The sequence below is a fragment of the Geospiza fortis genome, unplaced genomic scaffold (genome assembly GCF_000277835.1).
Source record: "Geospiza fortis unplaced genomic scaffold, GeoFor_1.0 scaffold353, whole genome shotgun sequence".
NCBI lineage: Eukaryota > Metazoa > Chordata > Aves > Passeriformes > Thraupidae > Geospiza > Geospiza fortis.
The window spans coordinates 1,327,421-1,349,689 of NW_005054473.1; the positions used below are offsets into that span (position 1 = coordinate 1,327,421).

General features: G+C 47.9%; 2 protein-coding genes across 2 annotated transcripts; one reads left to right on the forward strand and one right to left on the reverse strand.

Moving 5' to 3' along the window:
- The first annotated feature begins 6 nt into the window (after positions 1–6).
- Positions 7–11,638, forward strand: LOC102040574 (claudin-16-like). Its single transcript, XM_031062941.1, has 6 exons — positions 7–136; positions 8,865–9,037; positions 9,339–9,441; positions 10,389–10,553; positions 10,703–10,894; positions 11,464–11,638. Exons 1-6 carry the CDS (start codon positions 67–69, stop codon positions 11,565–11,567), a joined length of 807 nt encoding a protein of 268 aa, XP_030918801.1. The 5' UTR covers positions 7–66; the 3' UTR covers positions 11,568–11,638.
- A 2,091-nt stretch (positions 11,639–13,729) lies between these two features.
- YBX1 (Y-box binding protein 1) lies at positions 13,730–19,032 on the reverse strand. The gene is given in 10 exon segments (XM_031062928.1): positions 13,730–14,084; positions 14,087–14,105; positions 15,568–15,612; positions 15,614–15,833; positions 15,936–16,015; positions 16,370–16,539; positions 16,542–16,578; positions 16,580–16,672; positions 16,889–16,978; positions 18,955–19,032. Coding segments are annotated over 10 exon segments (855 nt in total). The 5' UTR covers positions 19,018–19,032; the 3' UTR covers positions 13,730–14,046.
- Positions 19,033–22,269: the final 3,237 nt, after the last annotated feature.

The following is a 22,269-nucleotide window of genomic DNA, read 5'->3' on the forward strand; positions in this document are numbered from 1 at the left end:
TGGCGACAGAGCTCGTACGCCGGGGACGCCATCATCACGGCCGTGGGGCTCCACGAGGGGCTGTGGATGAGTTGCGCCGCCCAGAGCACCGGGCAGGTGCAGTGCCGCCTGCACGACTCGCTGCTCTCCCTCGAAGGTGGGTACGGGGGCCCGGGGCCCCGTAGGATGAGCCCCGCTTCCTTTCTTGGATGCAGTCCCCCCTCCCCGTCTCCGCCTTGGGATCCTGAGATGCCCTTGCCCCTTTGTAAGTCTGAGTCCCGCTGTGGGTTTGACCCTCCCCCATACGTCTCTGAGCCCTTCTCTGTGTTTGAACCCACCTGTATGAGTTTGAACACACATCCCGAACAGGTCTGTGCCCTCTTCACGTCTGGATGCCTCCTTCCCCTATGCATCTGAGCTCCTCTGGCTCTTCCTGGAGCCTGAGTCACCTTCAGGTCCAAGTCCTTCTTGCCCCCACCCCTATTGTAGATCTGACCCCCCCCCCAAGAAGGGTCTGAGTCCACTCATCCACTGAGCTGAGCCTTGATGTGGGTCCAAGCTTTCCTCTCCATCTGTGAATCTTGGGCCCCCATCCCAGGACTGAGCCTCTCTTGGCCCTGTGGGTTTGAGCCCATTTGTGTGGCTGGGATGCTCCTGGCCCCAGCAGGTTTGAGCTCCAATGTGGGCATCACATTTAGATACCAAGAGTGCCCCATGGGAACATCAAAACCCCCCCCGCCCCTGCTCCGTGACCATGCATCACCCTTTTGGCATTTGGTGACTGTGGTGCTGCTCCTGGCAAGGTGTTTCCTAGCCCGGCACAGTCATGACCAGGATGACAGTGGAAGGGAGGAAGGTCAGGGAAGGCACTGGGAGCAGTGCCTTGAGCTGAGCTCAGGTCCCCATATCTACCAAGTGGGGAGGATATGACACGGGAGTTACACAGCAAGGACAGGGTTAAGGACAGATCATCACCAGCATGGAACACAGTGACCTTGCTTCCAGTTGCCCGGCTGTGGTCAAAGGCACCTGCTGGGAGCAGTTTTTCTTCCCCCCTTGCAGTTCACATCCAGACATGCCGGGCTCTCATGGTCATTTCTCTCCTCCTGGGCTTCTTTGGCATCATCGTGAGCGTGGTGGGCATGAAATGCACTAAAGTTGGGGAGGAGGATCCTGTTACCAAAAGCCGCATAGCTGTTGCTGGAGGTGTTCTCTTCATTCTCTCTGGTAAGGCAGCTCTAGCCTTCATACATCACTGGTGCAGGAATCCTCAAACACCTTTCAACACTGATAGAGGAAGGGGAGCAGTTTGGTGAGGGCTGGATGTCACTGACAGCCAACGTTTGATGTCTAGTGGAACAGCTAGGCAACCATCTCACTGCAGGGGCTTTGGACTAGGTGATCTTTAAAGGTCCCTTCCAACCCAAAACATTCTGTGATTCCACGATTCTGTGCCCAGGTCTGTGCACACTGGCTGCCGTGTCATTGTATGCAACACAGGTGACCTATGAGTTCTTCAGAGAGAGCACCATCCCCATCAACGCTAGGTAAGAGCCTGGCTCAGGGGGTGCCCGTCTGAATCCTGTCTTGTCCCTGCACTTCCCATTGGACCTTTCCTTTCTGGTTTTGGTGAGGCACAGCATTGTGGGCCAATGTGCTCCACGGGTGGGACCTCTGCCAGCCCTCACTGCCACCTTGCAGAAGATGTCCCTGATGCTAAAGCTTTAGCTGTTACCAGCTGGGACTGGGTAGTGGTACACATGTGGAATCTCAGCCCAGGGAGGATTATAAGCTGGGGACATGTGGTAGCTGGATACAGCCAACAGGAAAGATGAGGATGGAGAGGGAAGAACTAAAATCTGCCTTGACATCACCTTGATCACCTCATCAGAGCTTCAAGCATCCTGTTGCCCATCTCGGTTTGCACCTGTGCCTCTCTGGCCCTCCCTGATGCTCCCTTACCCCTTTCATCACAGGTACGAATTCGGCTCTGCTCTCTTCGTGGGCTGGGGGGCCGCCAGCCTCTCCATGTTGGGGGGATCCCTCCTGTGCTGCTCCTGCCCTGCCAAGGAGCGCCGAGGACAGCAGTACCATCAGCAGTCACAGCCCTCCACAGCCCGGGAGTATGTCTGAGCCCTAACCCTACGCTCCTGCTGCCCAGTGCCTCCCTTCCCTCCCAAAAAGAGGCAAGACCCTGGTGTTCCCACCCTGCCTGGACCCTGAATGCCCCGTGAGACCTTTCCCCTTCTTATCTTCCAGGTTTCAGCACCATTTTCAGTGCCAGCCTCTAAAGTAGAGGTTTTAAGTGTCACACCTCTCACGTCCATCATTGCTGTGTTCTCCTCATCTGGGCGGGGTGGTACCCCCCAGCCCCACATTATGGCCATGCAATCTCTGTCGGTCACAGGGATTCTGTGGGGGTGCTGCAGGGAGGCTGATGCCAGTGGCACAGGGGCACAGAGCCAGCTGGCCAATCCCACAGGGGTGTGCCACACAGAAGGGGTTTGTACCATGGCCACCCCTCTCTCACATCCTGTTTTCAGGAGCAAGTGGGGAGGAAAGCCAGTGTTTGGTTTTCCTTGGATGAGGTTTTTACTTCTAACAGCACCAGCCCAACTTGGGATTCAAGCATCCCTACACCCCGTTCTTGGCAGAGGGATGCTTTTAGGATGCAGCATTACCCTTCCTCATTGCTACTGAAAAGTAACAGTTTAAAATTATTATTAATTATTATTGATTCCTTCCTGGAGGCCAGTTGCTCCAGCTAAGCTCTGCCAGCCCAAACCTGCCTTGGACTCATTCCTGTCCAGGACCAGGCTGTGTCTTGTTAAACAATAAATGGGTTTGGGCAAATTAAAGCAGCAAAAAGGGGGTCTGAAAACAAATTATTTGGTTTTGGTTGCAGATGGACAGAGCCCTGAATTTTGGTGCCTCCCTGCTGGGTCCAAATCCCTCTTCCCCTGCCAAGATCCCCTAGAGCAGACAGTGAAGGTTCCAAATACAGCCTGCTAATTGCCTCCACCACTTTGTACCTCTATTCTACTGCTACTAATTGTTTTGTAACTGCCAAAGCTCCAATTTCATCTGTAAATCCTCCAAACTCTCTGTAGTCCATCCCTCCAGCCCTACTGCAGGTGTTGCACCAACCAACCCACAGGGAAGGACACTGAAAATTATCCAAACAGCTTCATTATCTATTTTTTAATTCTATTTTTAAACCCAAATATGAAGAGAAAGCTGATTTTTAAAAAATTTTGGGTTGCTCTATTTTATTTTATTTTGCTCTACTTTGTTTTATTCTACTTTTCTCATTTTTATTTTCTTTCCTTCTGTTTGATTTCCTTTCCCTCTATTTGATGTTATGCCCATGCCCGGGTCTGGGTCCCTGGCTGCGCTGGAGGAGAAACAATGCTATTTTTGTCCCGAGGGGGGGTGTGATTTCTCTCTTTCTCCCTGGTATGAACTGCCTTTATCTCTTTTAAGTTGCAGTCCCCCTGTAAAACGGTCCTGCACACCTCATGGGAGAGCAGTGCTTGTAGGCTGGCATCACCCATCAGGTGCTGAACCCAGATTTTGGGGTTCGAAAAACAACAACCAAAGCGACTGCATTAAGGATTGAAAAGGAACCTTATGCTTTAAAACAAACAAACAAACAAACAAAACAAAACAAAACAAAAAAAAAACACAGACTAAAAAGGCCTTTTTATATTTCAGTGTAAATAATGTTTTTTATTCTATTAATATAAATTTCATTAACTTTTCCTTGGGATGCATGGCCTTGGAATTTTTTGTACTTAAAATTGTGACTTGGTGGTATTACAATATTTTAAATCATGGGCATCTTTCTGGAACTGTCTCTTTGATCTCCCCTCACTCCCCATCTGGACCAGTCCCCTCCAGTGCTGATTCAGAGCCACTTCTGCAGTGTGGCAGGAGCCTTTCCCCCATCCTCAACGGTTCTTGCCCTCCTGACTAAATATATTGCATCTTTTGCCACGTGTTGCTCTCAAAGGTGGGGATGTGGTCTTACAAATTTCTTCAGATTAAATCCTTGGGAATCCAGCTTGACCCCTCCACAAGTCTCTTCCCAAGGCTGAAATGCCACCAGCATCTTCCACTTACGGGCCCTCTTATGAACCCTTATAGCCGAACTCTCCCTGTTTTCTCCCATTTCCCACGAATTCAGAGCTGACTTGTGCCTAATTGGGTATTTACTAATTTAAGCCGATTTTTACTCCACTATGCAGGGACGTGGCCCCTGCTGTGCATGTTTTTCTTTAGAGATCATGTTTTCCATCCAGGTTTTTGCATGGCTGCTGTGTCGTCTTAGCATCCTCGTTTTGCCTCCTGCATCTAGTCCAGAAATACATCCCATCCCACCTCAAACCCAGGGATTCCCTGTCCTTGGTGGCTGCTGTGACAATCTCCAATAGTCACCTGAAGGCTCCCTGGGGATGGACGCCCAGGCTGGAAGCACATTGGAGAGGGGGATCTGCCTTTGTTCACAGCACAGGCAGGCTGAAACAGTTTCCCCCCCTCCAAAGCACTTAGTCATTAAACCAGTTGTTGGGAGTTGGGGTTTTTTTCCTTTTTCTTTTACTTACAGATTTTTCTTTTTCCCATAAATTGCTAGGAAACTAACTACTGGGGACTTATGGATACTTACGGGTACTTAAGACAAAAGACTGTGTCTGAAGTCGGGAGAGGAATGGAGCATCTGGCTATACCTTTTTTCCCTCGGGGAGTTTCTCTCCGGGGGACAGAGATACCGCCAGAATGGGGCAGGTGAAAAAGACAGGGTTGGAGGCAGCTGGGTGCTCTCGCTTGTTGGCATCAGAGGAGGAGAGCCAGGCTGTCGCTTACTGCAAGAGAGAATTCACCGGCACCGCCACAGTTCAGCCCTGAGGGACCGATCACCATCTGCTTGTGTGCCCTGTGAATCGTGAACCCCGCCTCTCACTGCCCTGCTCAGAGCCCGGCCCCCGCTGTTTTTTTCGGTCCGGCCTCTGGGTTTCTCCACGCTGTGGCCGGCGCGGTCCCCGAGTTCCAGCTACCACTGTGGAACTCCTAATACATCTAGTCCACCACCCCGGGATTTTTTTTTTCTCATTTCTGCCAGCTGTGACGGTAACTGCACCAAAGGGGAAAGTGCCAGCAGCCCAGAAGGCTTTTACTGGGTCCCTGCTTCTGTTATTGTTTTGTTTGCCTTGTTATACAGACTAGTAAAGAATTGTTATTCCTATCCTCACATCTGCCTGAGAGCCCCTTGATTTCAAAATTATAATAATCCGGGGGTAGGGGGTTTACATTCTCCATTCCAAGAGAGGCTCCTGCCTTCCCTGGCAGACACCTGTCTTTCAAATAAACACACCAGATTAATGAGCAGTATTGAGGTTTTGGGTCATACCTCTTGCTTTCAGCCAAAGCCCTGTGAAATAACAGTCATTTTTTAAATAGGCAGAAATGAGGGAAAAGGGAACATTACCCCCACACATAGGCATGCAGAAGGGCTTTTCTCACACATCTGAGACATGGCTGTTTGAATTTGGTGGTGATTTTAATAATTCTTATTCACTGTCCTGCCCCTACAGCATATGCTGAGTCCTCTCTAGTTCTCTGAGATGATCCCATCTCAGAAAACATCTTTCTTTTTTTTCCTTTCCAGCCACAGCAAGTTTTTTTAGTAAAATATTTGCTGAAGTTCAAGGTTTGGGTCTTGTCAGCACTTTTTTAACACATGGTTGTGACAAACCTCATTGTTTTGACAAACCAAAATTTTTTTGACAAACCCAAGATCTGATTTTCACTGTCATTAACCTGGGAAAGGAGCTTAATCATTTGACCACTGTTATGTGGAGTCATGGGTGGGAGACAGACACACGACACAACACAGAGTCACTAGCAAAGAGCATTGAGCTGAATGCAGCTGCCCTTTTTATAGGGCGTTTGAGTCTCCCAGCTTAGATAGCTGATTGGATGGGACCTCTCTCCCCCAGCTCTTTGGCCACTGGTATATCTGCATCTAAGCTTAAACAGGGTTGGCTGAGGTCTTTGTTACCTCTTTTCTAGAATGAGCCAAGTCAGATGAATTGGATTTGTTACGGCCAGATTTACCTTGTTCAGCTACAGACTAGCTGTGCTGTGACAGACTGCTCCTAGTTCTGCTCCTCTGCCTGCCTCTTTTCACCCCCAAAAAGGTTTCAGTTGTGGATTAACAAAGCAGATTAGTTTGATATAAGCTGAGTGTTTAGACAGAGCAGAAAATATAAATACACCTATTCTGTAGGTGTTGCCAAGACCATGGAGGTACAGTTTTGTATCACTTGGGGTCACACAGCATTTCATGCGTCACAGATGTCCAAGAACCGTTCTTGATCTGTAAAGGTTGGAAAATGAAGGTTCACAAACCCTTCTGAACATTTTTGGCCTTAATTCACTGCTGCATTCCAAAGCATTAGGCTTGCCATGTGCCAGAATTCTGGGAAAATAGAATAACTCAAAGCCCCAGGAATCTCACACATCAGGTACCTGGGCATCTCTGCAGGGCTGAAGGATTTGCCAAGATTGGTGTTTTGCCAAAATGCCCACAGTAAAATGCTGCAGAGGATTATCTAGAGGAAAAAAAAACCCAAAAAAACAAAACGCAACAAAAGCAAAACCCATCCTAAAAACCCAAGTGAACCTCAACTATGACCCATGAATGGAAATGAGAGATGAGGGTGAGTGGTGGCAGAGCCATGAGGTGCAACTGAGCCCAGGGATACTCAGAGGATGCTGTAACACAGATCCTGTGTAATCCCCAAACAGTAGGGGATTAGAGAACAAACCTGAAGCTTTTAGGGAAGCTCCAAGTGCCAGACAGCTGGGGTGCTGCTATTCAGGTTCAGACGCACCTCCTTGGGGGCTGACCAGACAGGGACCTGAGCCATCACTGCTGCAGGGGTTTTCACTTGTTTTCTGCTTAATGGGAAAAAAAGAAATGTCTTAATTACCAGTCAAAGAGGTTCATTACCACCCTGGCATTCCAGCTCCTTTCTTTGGCCCCTTCCAACCCTCTGAACTCAGGTATCACTCCTGGATCTTACTCCATTCCAGCATCTTAGGCCACTCATTCTTAGGCAGTAATTGAAAGGTCTAATAAAAAAACTATTATTTGTCCAGCACACATAGTCCCCCACCTGGGGAGAGTTCCCAGCAGGTTTCCACTGGTTTCCTCATGTGACATTTTTGGGGAGGCTCCATTCCCAGCCTATGACTGCTCTAACTGCAGGGATGCCCATCATGTCTCAGAGCACAAAGCCCAGCTGACATACCTTGAACAAACCCTAAATAGCCCAGCACAAGCTCCAGCTGTTTCTGCGTATCCCTGACTCCATTAGATGAGTCAGGATCCAATCCCATCAGCATTTAAAAGCCTTCCAGACTTACATCCCTTATCCCAAATCATCAGCAACAAAGAGATTCTGTCATCACCCCCTCTGCAACAAGGATGAGCCTGCAGTGAAGGTAAATAGTTCATGCTCTCCATGAACACCTTTTATTATTAACAAGGTTTAGAGCTGATTTTTCCCAGCATTAAGATTTTCTTTCTCTTCCTTTTTCTTTATTATATAACTGAAGTGGTTGAACAGATTTTCTTCAAAGGCTCCAAAACAGCTGGGCTCTAGCAGAAACAAATAATGCTCTGGGGAATTAGCTCAGAAGAGAGCCTGGGGAATTAAAAGAACTTACTGTAAATTGGGGTCTAAGAGACTTCCCACTTGGAGTGAAGCTGATGGAAGTGCTCAGAGATGATGTGAGAGTGATGCATTTACTACCAGTGAGATCCCAAGAGGGGATGTGGGGGGACATGGGGCACATTGGGTGTGGGGACAACCCTCCTTCCGTCTTTGCCCCACAGGGAGCCTGTGCCATGCCAGGGTGGGCGGCCTCTGGCTGGAGGTACTAAACAAGGATCATGATGAGTTATCATTTGATGGTAATTAACTCATGTAGCTCAGAAACTCATCTGGTGCTGCTAATTAACTCATTTGTATGAATCCCTGTCCAAAGGGTTGTTGCAGTGGCTGCAACTTCAGGCAGTAAAATATTTGGCTTTTTGGGTTGCAAAACATGACAAAATAGGGTTCCTGTCCAGGGTTTGCAGACACAATGTCCCCAGCTCATACCTTGGGCACAGCTCCCCCTCTCTCCAGAGTCCCTTCATCCAGGCATGGAAAACATCCATCTAGGATGGAAAACAAATGGTGCCCTCCCTTCTCCTCTGTGGAAAGCCTTGGCAGCTCCTCAGGGCACCCACATCATGCCCCAGCAGCCTTTGTTCCCCTTGGAATGGGAGATGTGTCTTTGGGCTTGTGCTTAAGATTAGGACACCTCCATGGGACACTTGTTTGTACTCCAACCTGGACGTTCAACACCTCATAGCTTTTCTTGGAGTGAAAAGCAAAAGCAAGAAAAGGCAGAGGATGTACCCACCAAGTCATATGGCAGGGATGGAGGTCTCTAGAGATTCTCTGGAGACATGCTTAGGTCACAGATTTTCCTAGCAGTAGTTATTTGACAGGGGTTTCCAGCATCTGTTGATTGCCAAAGGGCAAGTACTGATGGTTGGCATTTTCTGTTTGGAAGAGAGGGAACCAATGTGAAAATGAATCCACTACAAAATTACTGTGTGTCTAAAAGCTCTCTCTACATGTAAACCTCGTGGCCCAACCTTGGCTGAGGATATTAGAGCATTTTGACAGCAAGTGAGCACTGTGAGACAGGACCCAGATGACTCCTAGGGATCCAGAGGATGCCTGGCCTTGGTGGCACCTTGTCCTTGTAAGATTGGGTGTCTGGAAGTAGCCAGAGCAGAGCTGGTGAACATCTCTGTGCCCTTGCAGGTCTCCCCATGAGTGCAGCCCTACAGGTGACAGCATTCGGGTTTGCTCTTCTCTCAACACTCTTCCTACTCCTGGCCACATGCACGGACTGCTGGATGGTCAATGCTGATGACAGCTTGGAGGTGAGCAGAGTAGCCACCTTTAAGGTGAGCAAAGCAACCATCATCCTCAAGGTGAGCAGCTGAGAGCAAGGTGGGTGCCTTGCCATCCATGAGGTTGCACAATGGCTCCACAGGCTTGAAAAAGGGACATGGTGGGGCAAAGCCACTGCTTTTTAAGTTGAAGGATTAGACGATTATGGAGGTAGAGGGACGGAGCAGGAGAAAACAGAGAGCAGGTATGGGCAGGGAGTCACCAGGACATATCCAGGTGTAGTAGTGGGAGCCTGAAATCTGCCTTGCTGGGCTGGGAGATCCATGGGAAGCTGGGGAAACCCTGGTGCTTTTTGCATGAGTGCCTTTCTCCTACTTCCAGGTAAGTCACAAATGCCGGGGCCTTTGGAGGGAGTGTGTCACCAACATGCAGGACGGGGTCAGGACCTGCGACCAATATGACTCAATTCTGGCTGACCACCCAGGTGAGTTGACCTGGCCTGGAGGCATTTATTAAGTTCACAGCTCAGAGTCTTCTTGAAAGGCAAGAGGGAAAGTGATTTTCATTGCACCAAGCTGCCCTTTGTCAGTCAGCCCCACCAGCCTAGTGCTGCTCTTGATGTCCTGCCCCAATAGCCTGGTCTTGGCAGGAACTTGGCAGTTAGACCTGCCATGGGGTCATCAGGCAGAAAAGATGCTGTGAAGCTGTGCCACCTCACGACAAACATGCTCCAGCATGCAGAGCCTAGGATTTGCAACCCACTATGCTGCAGGCAGAGCAAGGACCAGTCCCACTTGCAAAGGACTCATGCCCACAGCTCAGGGACAGTCACATCAGGGTAGGGACATTTCTTCTGGCCTGCACAGGGCATACCAAGCCCTGCAGAGAGAACCTCTGTGTTGGGTCATTACATGGAACAACACAGATTCAGGCAGTGGAGAAGGAAAGTAGTTGGTATGGACCAAGGGGGACTGCCACCTTGCTCTTGGGGGAGAAGCGAGCTTTGCAGGGCACAGTCCCATCACAGTTAGTGATATGATCCATGCCAGCTCTAGTTTTTCACTGGTATATTGACATTTGCTGTTTAAAACACCTGCTACACAACTTGGAGGAAAAAACACTGTGAGCAGCAGTGTCTTTTGCTCAAGAATGACTTGAGCAGGCGACTACATACCAGTGGTGATGGGTATACCTTGAGTTGTTTGGTTTCTTGAGCTGGTCTAATCATGGGTTTAAGTCCTTATTAAGTTTCTGATGAGCTTTTTGAGCACCTTCCCTTGGCCCATGGCAGGGATGGAGTTAGTGGATTCCAGTGTGATGGCACTGGTGAGCTGGGTGACTCAAAAAGGACATGGGCAGAAATCTGGAGACCCCTGTTCCTCTGGTAATTCCTCATTCCTGTTTCTGGTTGTTTTTAACTTTTCTGCCCAGTGAAGATCGTGGTGACACGGACCCTGATGATCACGGCAGATCTCCTGGCTGGCCTGGCTTTGGCCACACTGGTCCTTGGGCTTGACTGTATCACCTTCCTCAAGGAAGATCCTTGTGTCAAACTGAAGATGTGCTATGGAGCTGGAGTCATACTCTGCGCTGGGAGTGCGTGACTGGGAGAGCTTTGGAGCAAACAGACTTCATGGCCCACAGGGAGCTGGGGAGCATGCTGGGAGCTAGTGGCACCCCCTCAGTGGGGCTTGGGGAGTATGGGGTGTTGTATGGTTGTTTTTAATAAGCCCCTTTTCTCCTAGGCATCCTGGGTCTCATAGGCTCTGTGTGGTATGCAGTGGATGTCTACGTGGAGAGGGCCATGCTGGTGTCACACAATATATTCCTGGGAGTCCACTATGACTTTGGGTGGTCGTGCTGGCTGGGGATGGCTGGCTCCATGGGCTGCTTTGTGGCATCTGTCCTGCTGACCTGCTGCCTCTATGCCTGCACAGGTCAGTCTGTCTCATTCCACCCCATCTTATCTCAAGTAGCTTTTTGCCCTGCAGATATAAGGGGTAAAGGACCAGCTCAGAGGGCACAGAGGCTTCTTGCAGGGCCCAGCCTAACCAAGGGGGACCCCTCTGTGCCCAACCTGTGCCCCTTGGCTGGGAAGGCTACACAAGGCAGAACAGGGCTGAGTGAGGGGCCCCATAAACCCTATAAGGGCATGAAGAGGATGCAGGGATCCATCCACATCTGTGCACCTCCAAGTCCTGGTGAAGGTGTGCTGATGTTTACTCAAAGCAGTAGCTGTGCTGAAGTTGAATCCCTGTCGTCAGCCAAAGCCTGAGACAGTGGCTGCAGGGATGTGCTGGTTGAAATACAGCCCTCCCACCAGGGACATTGGGCAGATGATGCTTCCCCAGACGTCATCTCCAATCTTTATGTCTGGTCCCATGGGGTGGAAGTTAACCCTGCTGGCTGTCTCAGTTAATTTCTCCTGCTGTGTGCCCATGCTGTGGCAGTCCCAAGTCACCCTGCAACTGCCGGCCATGACACAACCCCAACTCTTTCCTGGCAGCCCCCAGCAGCCACTGTCAACTCCAGAGGCATCCCCAGCCCCAGGGCCAAACAGCCACCCGGACAGCCACCAGCAAGATGTACGCCATGGATTCCCGTGTGTGATGGCCGCAGCACCTCCTGCACCCCGCCCTGATCCTGCACCCCGCCCTGATATGGGACACTCTCCCTGCCAGTCTGACCTCATTAAAGCACTAGCACCTGTACTGAGACATTTCTGCAGCTGCTTCCAGGTTCTGATGTAGCCAGCTGACTGCTAAAAGCAAAGGTACTGCAGCAGTCAGCCAGGGGAGGGTTTTTTCCCCACTTCCAGCCAGGTTTCATGGAAATAAATCCCAGAAAAGTATTGCTTTAAGGAAAGATGCCCCTGTTCCCTGGGAAAGCTGTCAGGACACTGAGGGCAGGGTAGCTCCTCTGACATTGCTCAGCCCATGCTTTGGGAGAATTCAGTGGGAAGTCTTTTTCCAGACGGAGCAGCACTGACTCCATGTGGCTGGTAGCCCTCCCACACCAGCCCCACTGGAAACCTTCCCTGGGCTTGGACTCAGGGCAGTATGAGGCTTGTGCTCAAAAACTGGATAAAACCAGGAGTCTGGAATACTTAGTTATCCATGTTTTCATGGGGATCATGAAGGAACATCGAAGCCATACACACAAGGAGGTGAGTCAGTCTGAAGCCTGATGGAGATGCTCTACTAAGAGTGTGGTTTTTAAGTTCACACAAAATGGGAATTCTGTTTTCCAAATGAATTATCTTTCGGCATTTGTAAAACATTATGAAAACAAACCAGACCCTGAAACCCACCAACTCAATCCCCACCACCCTCAATTACTGAATACTGGTTGTGGCCTCATTCCCTTACTTCTCCTTACTACCCCAAGCTAGGCACACAGACACCATTGCAGCACAGGGAAACCAAGCAGAATCACCTCAGCACTGTCACCCTGAGAGGAGGAAAGTCAAGCTCCAGGCCCAAGCAGATGGTGCTGCAGGGGCACAGTCAGTCCCCAAAACAGATGGGTGTGAAGACTCGCTGTCCCACTCCTGCAGCCCAGCCAGGCTGCAAAACACCTGCATCCAAAACCTAGAGGAGCTATAAGGGTCTTCTTGAGCCATCTGCCCCCTCACATGAAGTCAAAAAGCAGCAAAGCTGTTTTTTAGTGCTGCTTCTCACACTTCTGCAAGATGGAATGTCTGGGGCAAGTCTGTCTTGTTTCCCAGGACCCCAGGAACCTGGGAAAGGAGAAAATCCAAACACTGAGTGACAGGAAGGAGCAGAGATGAGATTGTGCTGTCAAACAGCAGTGTCTGGAGGGCAGGGATGCTCACAAATGGCACAGCCAAGGGATGAGCACGTGTGAGCATTAGCAGGTGTAGAGAACAAAGCCTGGAGCACTAGGATTGTTGTGACACTGGGGATGACTATGACACTGCAGCCCACAAGAAAATTATTAAGAGCACAGAGCTCACTAGTATGCAGAAGGGTCCCAAAAACTGCCATTGGACAGTGACCCCCTCCTGCAGGTGGTTCTAACGGGTGTTGTCAGACCACAGCACAGCTGTGAGCTCCATGCTGAGGGAGCAGCCCCCACTCACCAGGTTCTCACCATGGCAGTGGGGTGCAGCCAAAGCCAGTTGTGTCATAAGGCACAGCCCCATCTCCATGCTGCTGCACCCAGCTGGCTCTGCAGTGCATTCATGGAGCAATTGTGCTATAGCACAGCCCCAATGGCAAGTTTGGGACTTTTCTGGTATCTACAACCTGGCACAGGCTGCCCAGAGAAACCATGGCTGCCCCATCCCTGAAGTATTCAAGGCCAGCCCGGACAGGGATTGGAGCAACCTAATCTGCAAGCAGGTGTCCCTGCCCCACTGACAGGGTATGGGATGAGGTGAGCTTTAAGGTTCCTCATTCCTCCAACCCAAACCAATGTGTGATTTTACCATTTTTGGGGGAGGGTTCCCCCTTTTTTTTAAGCACCATCACACCAAGTCAGGTCTGCAAGTGCTGTATTCCAGCAAGGACACAGCCAAGCTGTACCAGCAAACAGCTCCTGGAAACACACTGGGCTAGCACTAGAAACTCCCACCCCTCTGTGGCTGCCCCTCATTCTCCAATGTGACTCAATTGCACCTTCATTGGTTTTTCTACTTCAACTTTTCTGCTTTACCCCACCAGCCTGTATGCCCAAAGAGTAAAGCAGTCATTTTTTTCCCAAACCTTCTATGAATACTGAAAACCTTTAAAACACTTAAGCACACATGGTAACTCTTTAAGACCTTTATTAACAGATGCTTGCAGTTTGACTTGAAAAAATCAGGCGTATATTTCATACAAATTAAAAATGAGGTTCTTAAAAATCTCAACGTGACCAGATATGAAACAATTTACAAACTTTTAAAGGTATATTGAGAAAAACCAGGCTTTTAAAAAACGCGTTTATCATTTCCAAAAAGAGAATTCTTTAGGTAAAAATAATAAAAACCCCATGCTGCATAGATAATGCAGATAGTTCTAGTAATCTGGTCAACAGCAAAAAGCAAGCACTTAAGGTCTTCAGTTCCAATTCTTTTGTTCATTTCTTATTGCTGGAATTTCATTTTCTTCTTCATTTCTTGAAGTCTTTTCTTTGATGACTAAACTGAAAAAGAGGGAAAAAAGGCTGATCAGACAGGTGTCAAAGGGTTACAGGGGTGCTTTGTGTACCAAGGCTCACCTGCAACTCAAAAATTCACCCTAAGCTGCCTGTCACAAGCTCACAGCGCAACCCTCACCAGATACTTCTCCTTGTCCGCCCCACCCCCCACAACCACACCAGCCACCTTTGCAAAGGAACAATGCCAAGGACTCCAAAGAGTCAGTCAACTTAAACCCACAGGGATCCCTCCTGTCATGGGGAAGGCTGCTTCCACCAGGCTCTGCCAACATTCAGCCACTGCTCAAAGCACAGAAACTAAACCCAATATTCTCCAATGCTACCAGACAGCAAGACGAACCAAGGTGATTTTGTCATATTCTTCTGAAGCCTATGTTCTAAGAATTCATCCAGGAGGGGCTGACCACAAAGACGAATACCAGGATACAACAAATGTTCACCAAAAGTGCACAGAGATCACTGCAGCACAGTCTGGACAGTGAGCGAATGATCCATCTGCAAGCGGAACATGAAGCAGTAGAGCCCATGCAGATGAAGTCCCCAAGCTCCCACAGTTGGGAGAGGCTGCAGCTGCTGCCAGCATTGAGCCGTCTCCCAGCCCAACCCCTCCAGCCCCTGTCCATCCCATCAATGTGACCACTCAGACTGCTCCCACTACAGCCTATATGCTTCTTTCACTTTCCTGCCCTCCAAGTAATAAGCAAGGAACAAAATGAATGGGATACACACATGGGTGACAAGAAATGCAGAACATGTAGACTCTTGGCAATGAAAATATTCCCAAATTAGCAGAACTGTCTCTCAGGAGTCAGCATTAAACAAGCCTCAATCACAAATAGGTTCCCTTGCAACTAACCCAGCCTCTGGCCCCTGCCCTGCACACAACTCTTCCAGAGTCCACATCTCAGCACTGCAACAAAACTCCCACATGCTCTGACAAAGCCACAATTTCTACCAGTTTTTCCAGCACTTTGATTAGATAAAAAGCTGCTCCTGAGACACTCCTGCTAATTCTGCATCACCTTTGTAGAAATGGATGCCAAGGTCTCAATGCCATCCACCTCCTGTAGGGACTCAGCTCAGGCACTGATGGAGCTGGGTAAATCCCAGCATGTTAATTCACAGCTTCTCCTGACTACTTTCAAGTCTTTACATTTGCACTGCTTGAATTTCTGGGCGAGCAGAGACTGCTGTACACCTAAACTACTGCACACAGCCAAGATTTTAAGTGTAACAGTATTCCATCAGTGACAACTGAAGCTTGTAACTAAGTCCTCCCGATTAGTCAGCATTGATGCAACAAAGCCCCACAATTCAGTGCTGCAGACACAATCACAAATCAGTTACAGCATGTGTGAGCAAGAAGAGTCCAAACATTGTAAGGCACAAATACAAAGCAACAAAAGAAAAAGTCAACAAATGGCATCCCCAGGTCCCTGTCACGCACCCGGATGATGGTAGAGATGTTAAGCCGGTATTTACTCAGCCCCGCCCTGCTCAGCCTCGGGAGCGGACGTGTTCTCAGCTGGTGGTTCGGCTGTCTTCGTCTCTTTGCCATCTTGTGGTTTAGGGTTCTCTGGGCGTCTGCGTCGGTAGTTGAAATTACGGCGGTACCGACGTTGAGGTGGCTGCTGACTTTGGGTTTCATCCCCTTGGTTCTCTTTATCTTCTTCATTTCCATCCTCTCTAGGCTGTCTTTGACGAGGAGGACCCCTGAAAGTCAAGCTAGGCTTTAACTATGCAGCACCTGAGCATCACCATGTCCCGGCTCTGTTTCTGAACAAGGCTAAAACCAGCAGCTGATCTGCAGCATACCTGCGAAATCTTGGTCTGTAACCCCGGTACATGTTTTGCCTGACTGGTCTGCCGTCTCCTGCACCCTGGTTGTCAGCACCCTGCAAGACATCAGGCCACAGACCTCCTCAGCCCCAACCAGAAATGTGCTAACTCCACAGCTTGTCACACTGTGAGAAAGCATCTGGAAGATGGTCAGTTCAGTCAAGGTGGACAGCAGTTCTAGGGAAGAGGGGCACACATGATGGAGAATCCTCCACTTAATCATAAAAAACTGTAATACTCTGGTTTTTAGACGCTATAACATAAAGACCTTCAGCTACTTCATCTCACGCTACTGCCAAACCTTACCAAAATCAGCTGGAGTACCTACAAGAAGTGTCAAAAGGTGCATCCCATCACCCTGCTCCAAAGCAACCAAGCCCGTTTAGCATCATACGTCACGCAAATGTTACCTCCACTATCTCTCCCTGTACGGGAGGGTTGGTGTATTGTGGACGACGCCCGTAGGGCCTACGCATATAGTAAGGTGGGTACCGCCGCCTGCGATAGGGACGGCGTTGCTGGGCTTGGCCTTCTGGTATGTTCTCTCCTCCTTCGTTCTTTTCCCCACTCTCACTGTTCTGGTAGTTCTGCTGATAGTTGCGTGGAGGACCCCTACGACGTGGATATCGTCTGTAATGGTTACGATCTGCTGCGTATTTACTGCCCTGCACTGGAACTCCACCAGGTCCTGTGACATTGGCTGCCTCCGCACCCTAAAGAGTGGAAATAGCATTAGGGAAACAGTCACCATCCCACCAGCTACATCATAAGTCTAGTACTGAGCAAAGATTTATATCCACATTGTGAAGAAATGAAAAACCATTCACCTCCTTGGATGTCATCAGGCATCAACTCAAACCACAGGCACCACACCAAGCCTGCAACCTGAGTTTTCCATGTGCGCTCTGACACCCGAGAGATGTGTTTACCTTTTCTCCCTCAACCACATCAAACTCCACGGTCTCTCCATCTCCTACGCTGCGGAGGTACTTCCTGGGGTTATTCTTCTTTATGGCAGTCTAACAACACAACAGTGCAGGCACAGCATAAGAATACAAAGGAAGACTTTTTTTTTTTTTAGACTACTAAATACTTAAGTTTCTCTATCTGAGGAGAAAGACCTGTACTTCTGAAAAAGCAACTGAATAATTGGGAAAATCCAGGAAGTCATAAAATGTACCTGTATTATGCTCTGGACTATTTGAAATGTGCAACAGCTTTACCATTAACTGGAAGCACCTGTCAACATGCTGTCTGCTGGCTAAAAAGGCAGTTTGAAAACAAAGAGGAAAACTCTCACACCACACACTGGCTAAAGCACTCCTATAATCAGAGTTTAAAATTCAACGTCACTATGATAGTTATTCATTCCTCTGCTGCCTATACACCAATATATCACAGCATTTCCAATCACCCTCTTGGATTTCCAGCCCTCCAGAATTTCCCACACACCACAGGACACAGCAGCTTCTGTGTTCCATACACTGTAAACATAAAAATAGCCAGGTATCAAGAGATCTCCTCCTCCATGGCTTCCAACACCATAGTTTCTACTACAGGTCTAACCAATTAATCCTAAATCTACTCCAGTTGTGTATTGCACAACAAGGATTGGTCTTTTCTAGGCATCAGCACCAGACAATCCTCTGTATCGGTGGCCCACCTGTCAAACAACATTACTAGAACAGACTCAGTTTTCGGTGCTCTGCTGTACTGGATGACATCTTCAGCAGACAAGTTAATACTCAATACACACTGTGCTCAGGCATGTCCTGCTTATCAAACACTTTAAATGAAGGGCAATAACAGTGTAACAACTTTAATATAAATACCTGCCACACAGGTATTTGATTGCATTTCTTCTGCCTAAATTGTACAAAATCAATAGAAAAACATGCCCACAAGTCTCAGTAACTTTAAGGAAAGCCTTATTACAACAAGCAGCCAGTCCAACAGCTTTTTGTGACACCTGAGGTATGTAACAGGGATGGAGAAAAGCACACACAGCTAGACTTCTCAAACAACCTGATTTCTTTCTGATTAGAGCCCTATAACGGTTTAATTGTAAAAATATTACACTAAAACAAATCATTACCAAACTGTTATTTCAGAAACAGAGACACCAGCTACATGACAAGTCCTGTAACACAATCAGTAAGTCAAGGTCACTTACAGATGGCCCTACTTGCCCATCGGGTCTGAAAGCCTCCCTTCAGGGTATGTATAACCTCTCACAAACCAGTGCCTCTAAAAGCTGGTAATTCATACAAAGAACAAGCATGAAGCTGAGAGAGTATAAAATGCCAGAGTAAAGCAGGCTCCACTAAGAATTCTTTGTGGTCTGCTTACTAAGGAGATCCTGAGCCAGAAAGGGCAAAAAGCAAATTGCTGATCACAGCCTCTCAATTAGACAAAGACCTAAACCAAGGCAAACCTGCTCCATAAAGTAAGACACAGGTGTGGTGTGCATTCTTGGTCTATTTTCCAGAGGCTTAACTATTTGCCATACATTATATCTAAGGATACATATCAGTTAAATTGAAAAGCCTGGACTAAAATTTTGGTAGACTTTCACAGAAAGCCTAGAGCAATAAAATCTGTAATTCTGCCTAGGAAAAAAAAGTTTCATTGTCACTTCATCCCTAAGTTCAATTAATTTCTTTCCCTGCTGCAAGCTATTCATTTAACTTTATTTCCAGATGCTTACTTAACCATTGTATGAATCCACAAGGTGACTGAACTCCAAGCAGTTATCCCCAAGCCCATACTAGCATCAAGTGCAACTCTCATCACTGTACAACCATAGCCCACTTAGCTGATGTGCAAAACCCAAAAGTGCAAGCAGGCTCTTCCTGCAATGCAACCAAGAATCAGTTATTTGTGTTCAAGTAACAGTGAAAAGGCAAGGCTCTTCCACAACTTCAATCCTACTCAAATGGGTCAGGAACAGGCAATTTCTGAGAGAGAATATGTTTCAGTTTCAAGGAAATCTTACCTGATGGACAAACACATCTTCCTTGGTGTCATTCCTGCAAAACAACAGGAAATTGAACTTCATTAATAAAATGCACAGTAAATTAAAAATTCAGTTGTTTGGTACAAAGGCAAAATGCAGATCTATCATAACAGGCTTTCAGCATTACTCCTCAACCTGCTCTCAACTAGGTCCTATTAGCTTACTGTGTGTAGGAAAGAGATCAGCTTACACAAAGTGCAAAGCGCATGCTGAATGGTCAGTAAGGCACATTCCTCCTCACTGCTGCACACCCCTCTATCCTTCACACCCCATCACCAGAGATGTTTGAACACCTGACAGTGACCACTCACTCCTTCCCAGCAGTGCTCTGTGAGAGACTGGCGGCTACTGCAGCTTTCTGGAAGCAGCTCTGCCCTTGCCACTGCAGCCTCACTTACAACCCCTCAGCCTCAGTGTTTCACTTACCTGAGGAACAGCAACACCAGCTGCCCATGAAGGCAGCACAGCTGGTCAAGCCTTGGTCTCCCCTCTCAATAAACAGAGAAGAGCTCAGGTCTGTATCTATAAGGACCCAAGAGCACCCATCCTTCAGCGGGACCCTGGCAGAGCTTTTGCAACTGCCATGAGCCTGAACAACCACAACAGAGTACCAGCTTCAGTCAGAAGTTTATTTTCTGCTCTGAAGAGGTACAGCAGAGACAACCTTGCACTGGTTAGAGCTGCACAAGCCATCTCCACCACTCCTGAAGCATTCCAGCTCCCACCACACCAACCCACCCTCACTGCAGTGTTTTCATTACAGCATGGAACAGCCTGAATCAACAGCAAATTGGCTTTTATTTCCTAGTTAAAGACATAAGTAAGCTTGTGTGAAAACATGCTCTGAACTGAAGTGCTCATGGCTAGTGGTAACAGAATACTTGGGATGGTTTTTAGTAAGATAAAGCCAGGTGCTCCTTTCCCCCAGCTTTAAAAAGTGAGATTTGACAATTAAACTTCTTCCAGAAATGCCATCCAAGTTACAGCTATTCCATCAGACATCACTGGTAAAAATAAGTCCCCTTGTTTCCTCTTGAAATTGATGCCTACAGACCACAAAGGTTACTGGGAAAAGGCAGCCAAAAAGCAGAGCCATTCCTATGTCATCTCCAAAACCTCAAGAAAACAGCACTCAGAAGCCCTTGCAAAGCCAAAGCTGAAAGACTCTTCTTCAAAATATAATGCCTAAAATGCTGAAAACCTTCACAAGAGAATAGTAATAACATGCTTCTAGTGAAAATGCTGAGCACCTTCTTTCATCCTCAGCTGAAAAACAGTGGTAGGAAGTGCTTATCCATAACACGGACGCCTTGTACTTTTGTACAGGTTGAATTTTGGACAACCAGACCAAATACTTGTTTTTAAAATTCATTTGCAAAGCAGTTTCCATTCAAGAGGACATCGGAGTTTTGGCTGGACAACTAACAAGGTCACACAGAGCTCACTGAATCAAGTGAAAAACACACCAGGTCATTTTTACAGCCTAATGCCACTGGCCACATCACTCCCAATGCTGTTTTCCAGCAAGCACATCTGGAAGCAGCAAGCATGCTGCCATGCGGATGATGGAACAACAGGACCATCACTTTTTCAAAGAAAATTTGGAAGAGTACAAGAGAAACACCCATTCTGAAAGCCAAACAAATAATTTAACTGATCTTTGTACTGTGCCACTCTTCCATTCACATCTTTTATCCACTAAAATATATTAGAAAAAGGGCAACAGACAAGCAGACAGACTAAGAAGATGCCAAGTCCAGCAGGGCACCAAATACCATGCCAGACACTGCAGCTCCAGCTATGGCACAGACCAAGCCAGCGGCTTTTGCACATCCACTTGTTATTTTGGCAAACACAAGAAACAACTATCAAAGACCCAGAATTCAAACTCCTTCCTATTTTGGAACAGAATCACACCTCTAACACTAAGAACACACAGGAAACACCTGAAGTGAGCATGCAACTACATGAAAGCTCATTTCAGTTCCATAGCCTCATTTTATCTGAAAGCAGATCTGGCTACAACAGAGCCATGCAAGGGCAGGAGCTCCTGCACAGCTTCCCTACAGCCAAGCAAAGATTCCAGAGCTGAGGAAATGTCCTCCCCTTCAGTTACCAGGCTCTAATCTCTTGATAATACAAGATCATGCTGGGTTTCTCATTACAAATGGCAACCTCAGGGATTAAACAGCTGCCAAAGTAATGACTGGGGAAGCTACTCGGATGTCTCAACTAGCTGCTGCTGCTTCCTTGCTTGACTGACATCACAGAACATTTCACTGCCGAGGAAACAGGAAAAGCCTTCCCTCGAGGTCGGGTTTGTGGCTGGGATTTGGGAGGCGTTTCCAAGGCCAGCGACACAACAGCTCTCAGCACCGGTGACTCCTCAACACTGGGAGCTGAAGCATGGCATGATGAACAATGCCAACTGGGCAGACTGGGAGGCAAGTTTGTAAAGCTGCAGACACAAAACCAATTCAGGAGCTTGACAGACAATTTAGACTAGTTCATAAAGTAACAGGCAGTTCAAAAAGGCAGTGTTTAAACCAAACATAAATAAAAGTTCCAATAATAACACTATACTTGCTTGTCTAAAGGGGGATTTTCCAGTATGCAGCCTCATTCTGAGACTGGGAAGTTTAAGTACCACGAATTAAGGGAAACAGCTCTGGCAACACTCCGGGGAGGCCCCCCCAACTAATGGGGGCAAGAATTGCCCATTTTTAGGAAACTTGTTTGCAGAGCACTTCCTCTCCTTGACAGGCCTACTTCAGGTACTTAAATAAGTCCCAAAGCGTTCAAATTATTCTTTCACATCAACTACTGTCATAAAAAGAATCTTTAGGCACTTGTTTCATGAGACCAGTCCATACACTTGAGTGTGGCAGTAGACTGTGTGAACTGTGCTCCTTTTGCTCATTTTCCTACATGTTGGGGGTGCCCTCATTAGAGCATGTTTTAACTACCAAGCGCTAAAAGCAATTTTTGCTTGCATTGACTGAACTTCACGCAGTTTGAACAAATACTGTGTGTCCTGACAGCCAGTGTACTTTTATATCCTTAAGGGGAAAAAAAAAAACCCCATACATCATAAAAGGATGGACCATAATGTAAGACACATCGCCGTGGAAACAGACTCGCTTCGAGAGCGCAGCTCTTGCCTTAGGTTTAAGGACTTAAAAGCAAGCCCCGAGAGGGTCAGAAACCCCGGGGTGGAGAAAGGGCGCATCTCCCCAGCTCCTTCTACCAAGAAGGGCGAGAGGCGGCAAAGGCACCGCCGCCCCCCACCCCGCC

Coding starts and splice junctions, on each gene's coding strand:
- LOC102040574 (XM_031062941.1), top strand. CDS start 67: ATGAGTTGCGCCGCCCAGAGCACCGGGCAGGTGCAGTGCCGCCTGCAC. Junction 137..8,864: donor CTCGCTGCTCTCCCTCGAAG/GTGGGTACGGGG, acceptor GTGCCCTTGCAG/GTCTCCCCATGAGTGCAGCC. Junction 9,038..9,338: donor AAGCAACCATCATCCTCAAG/GTGAGCAGCTGA, acceptor TCCTACTTCCAG/GTAAGTCACAAATGCCGGGG.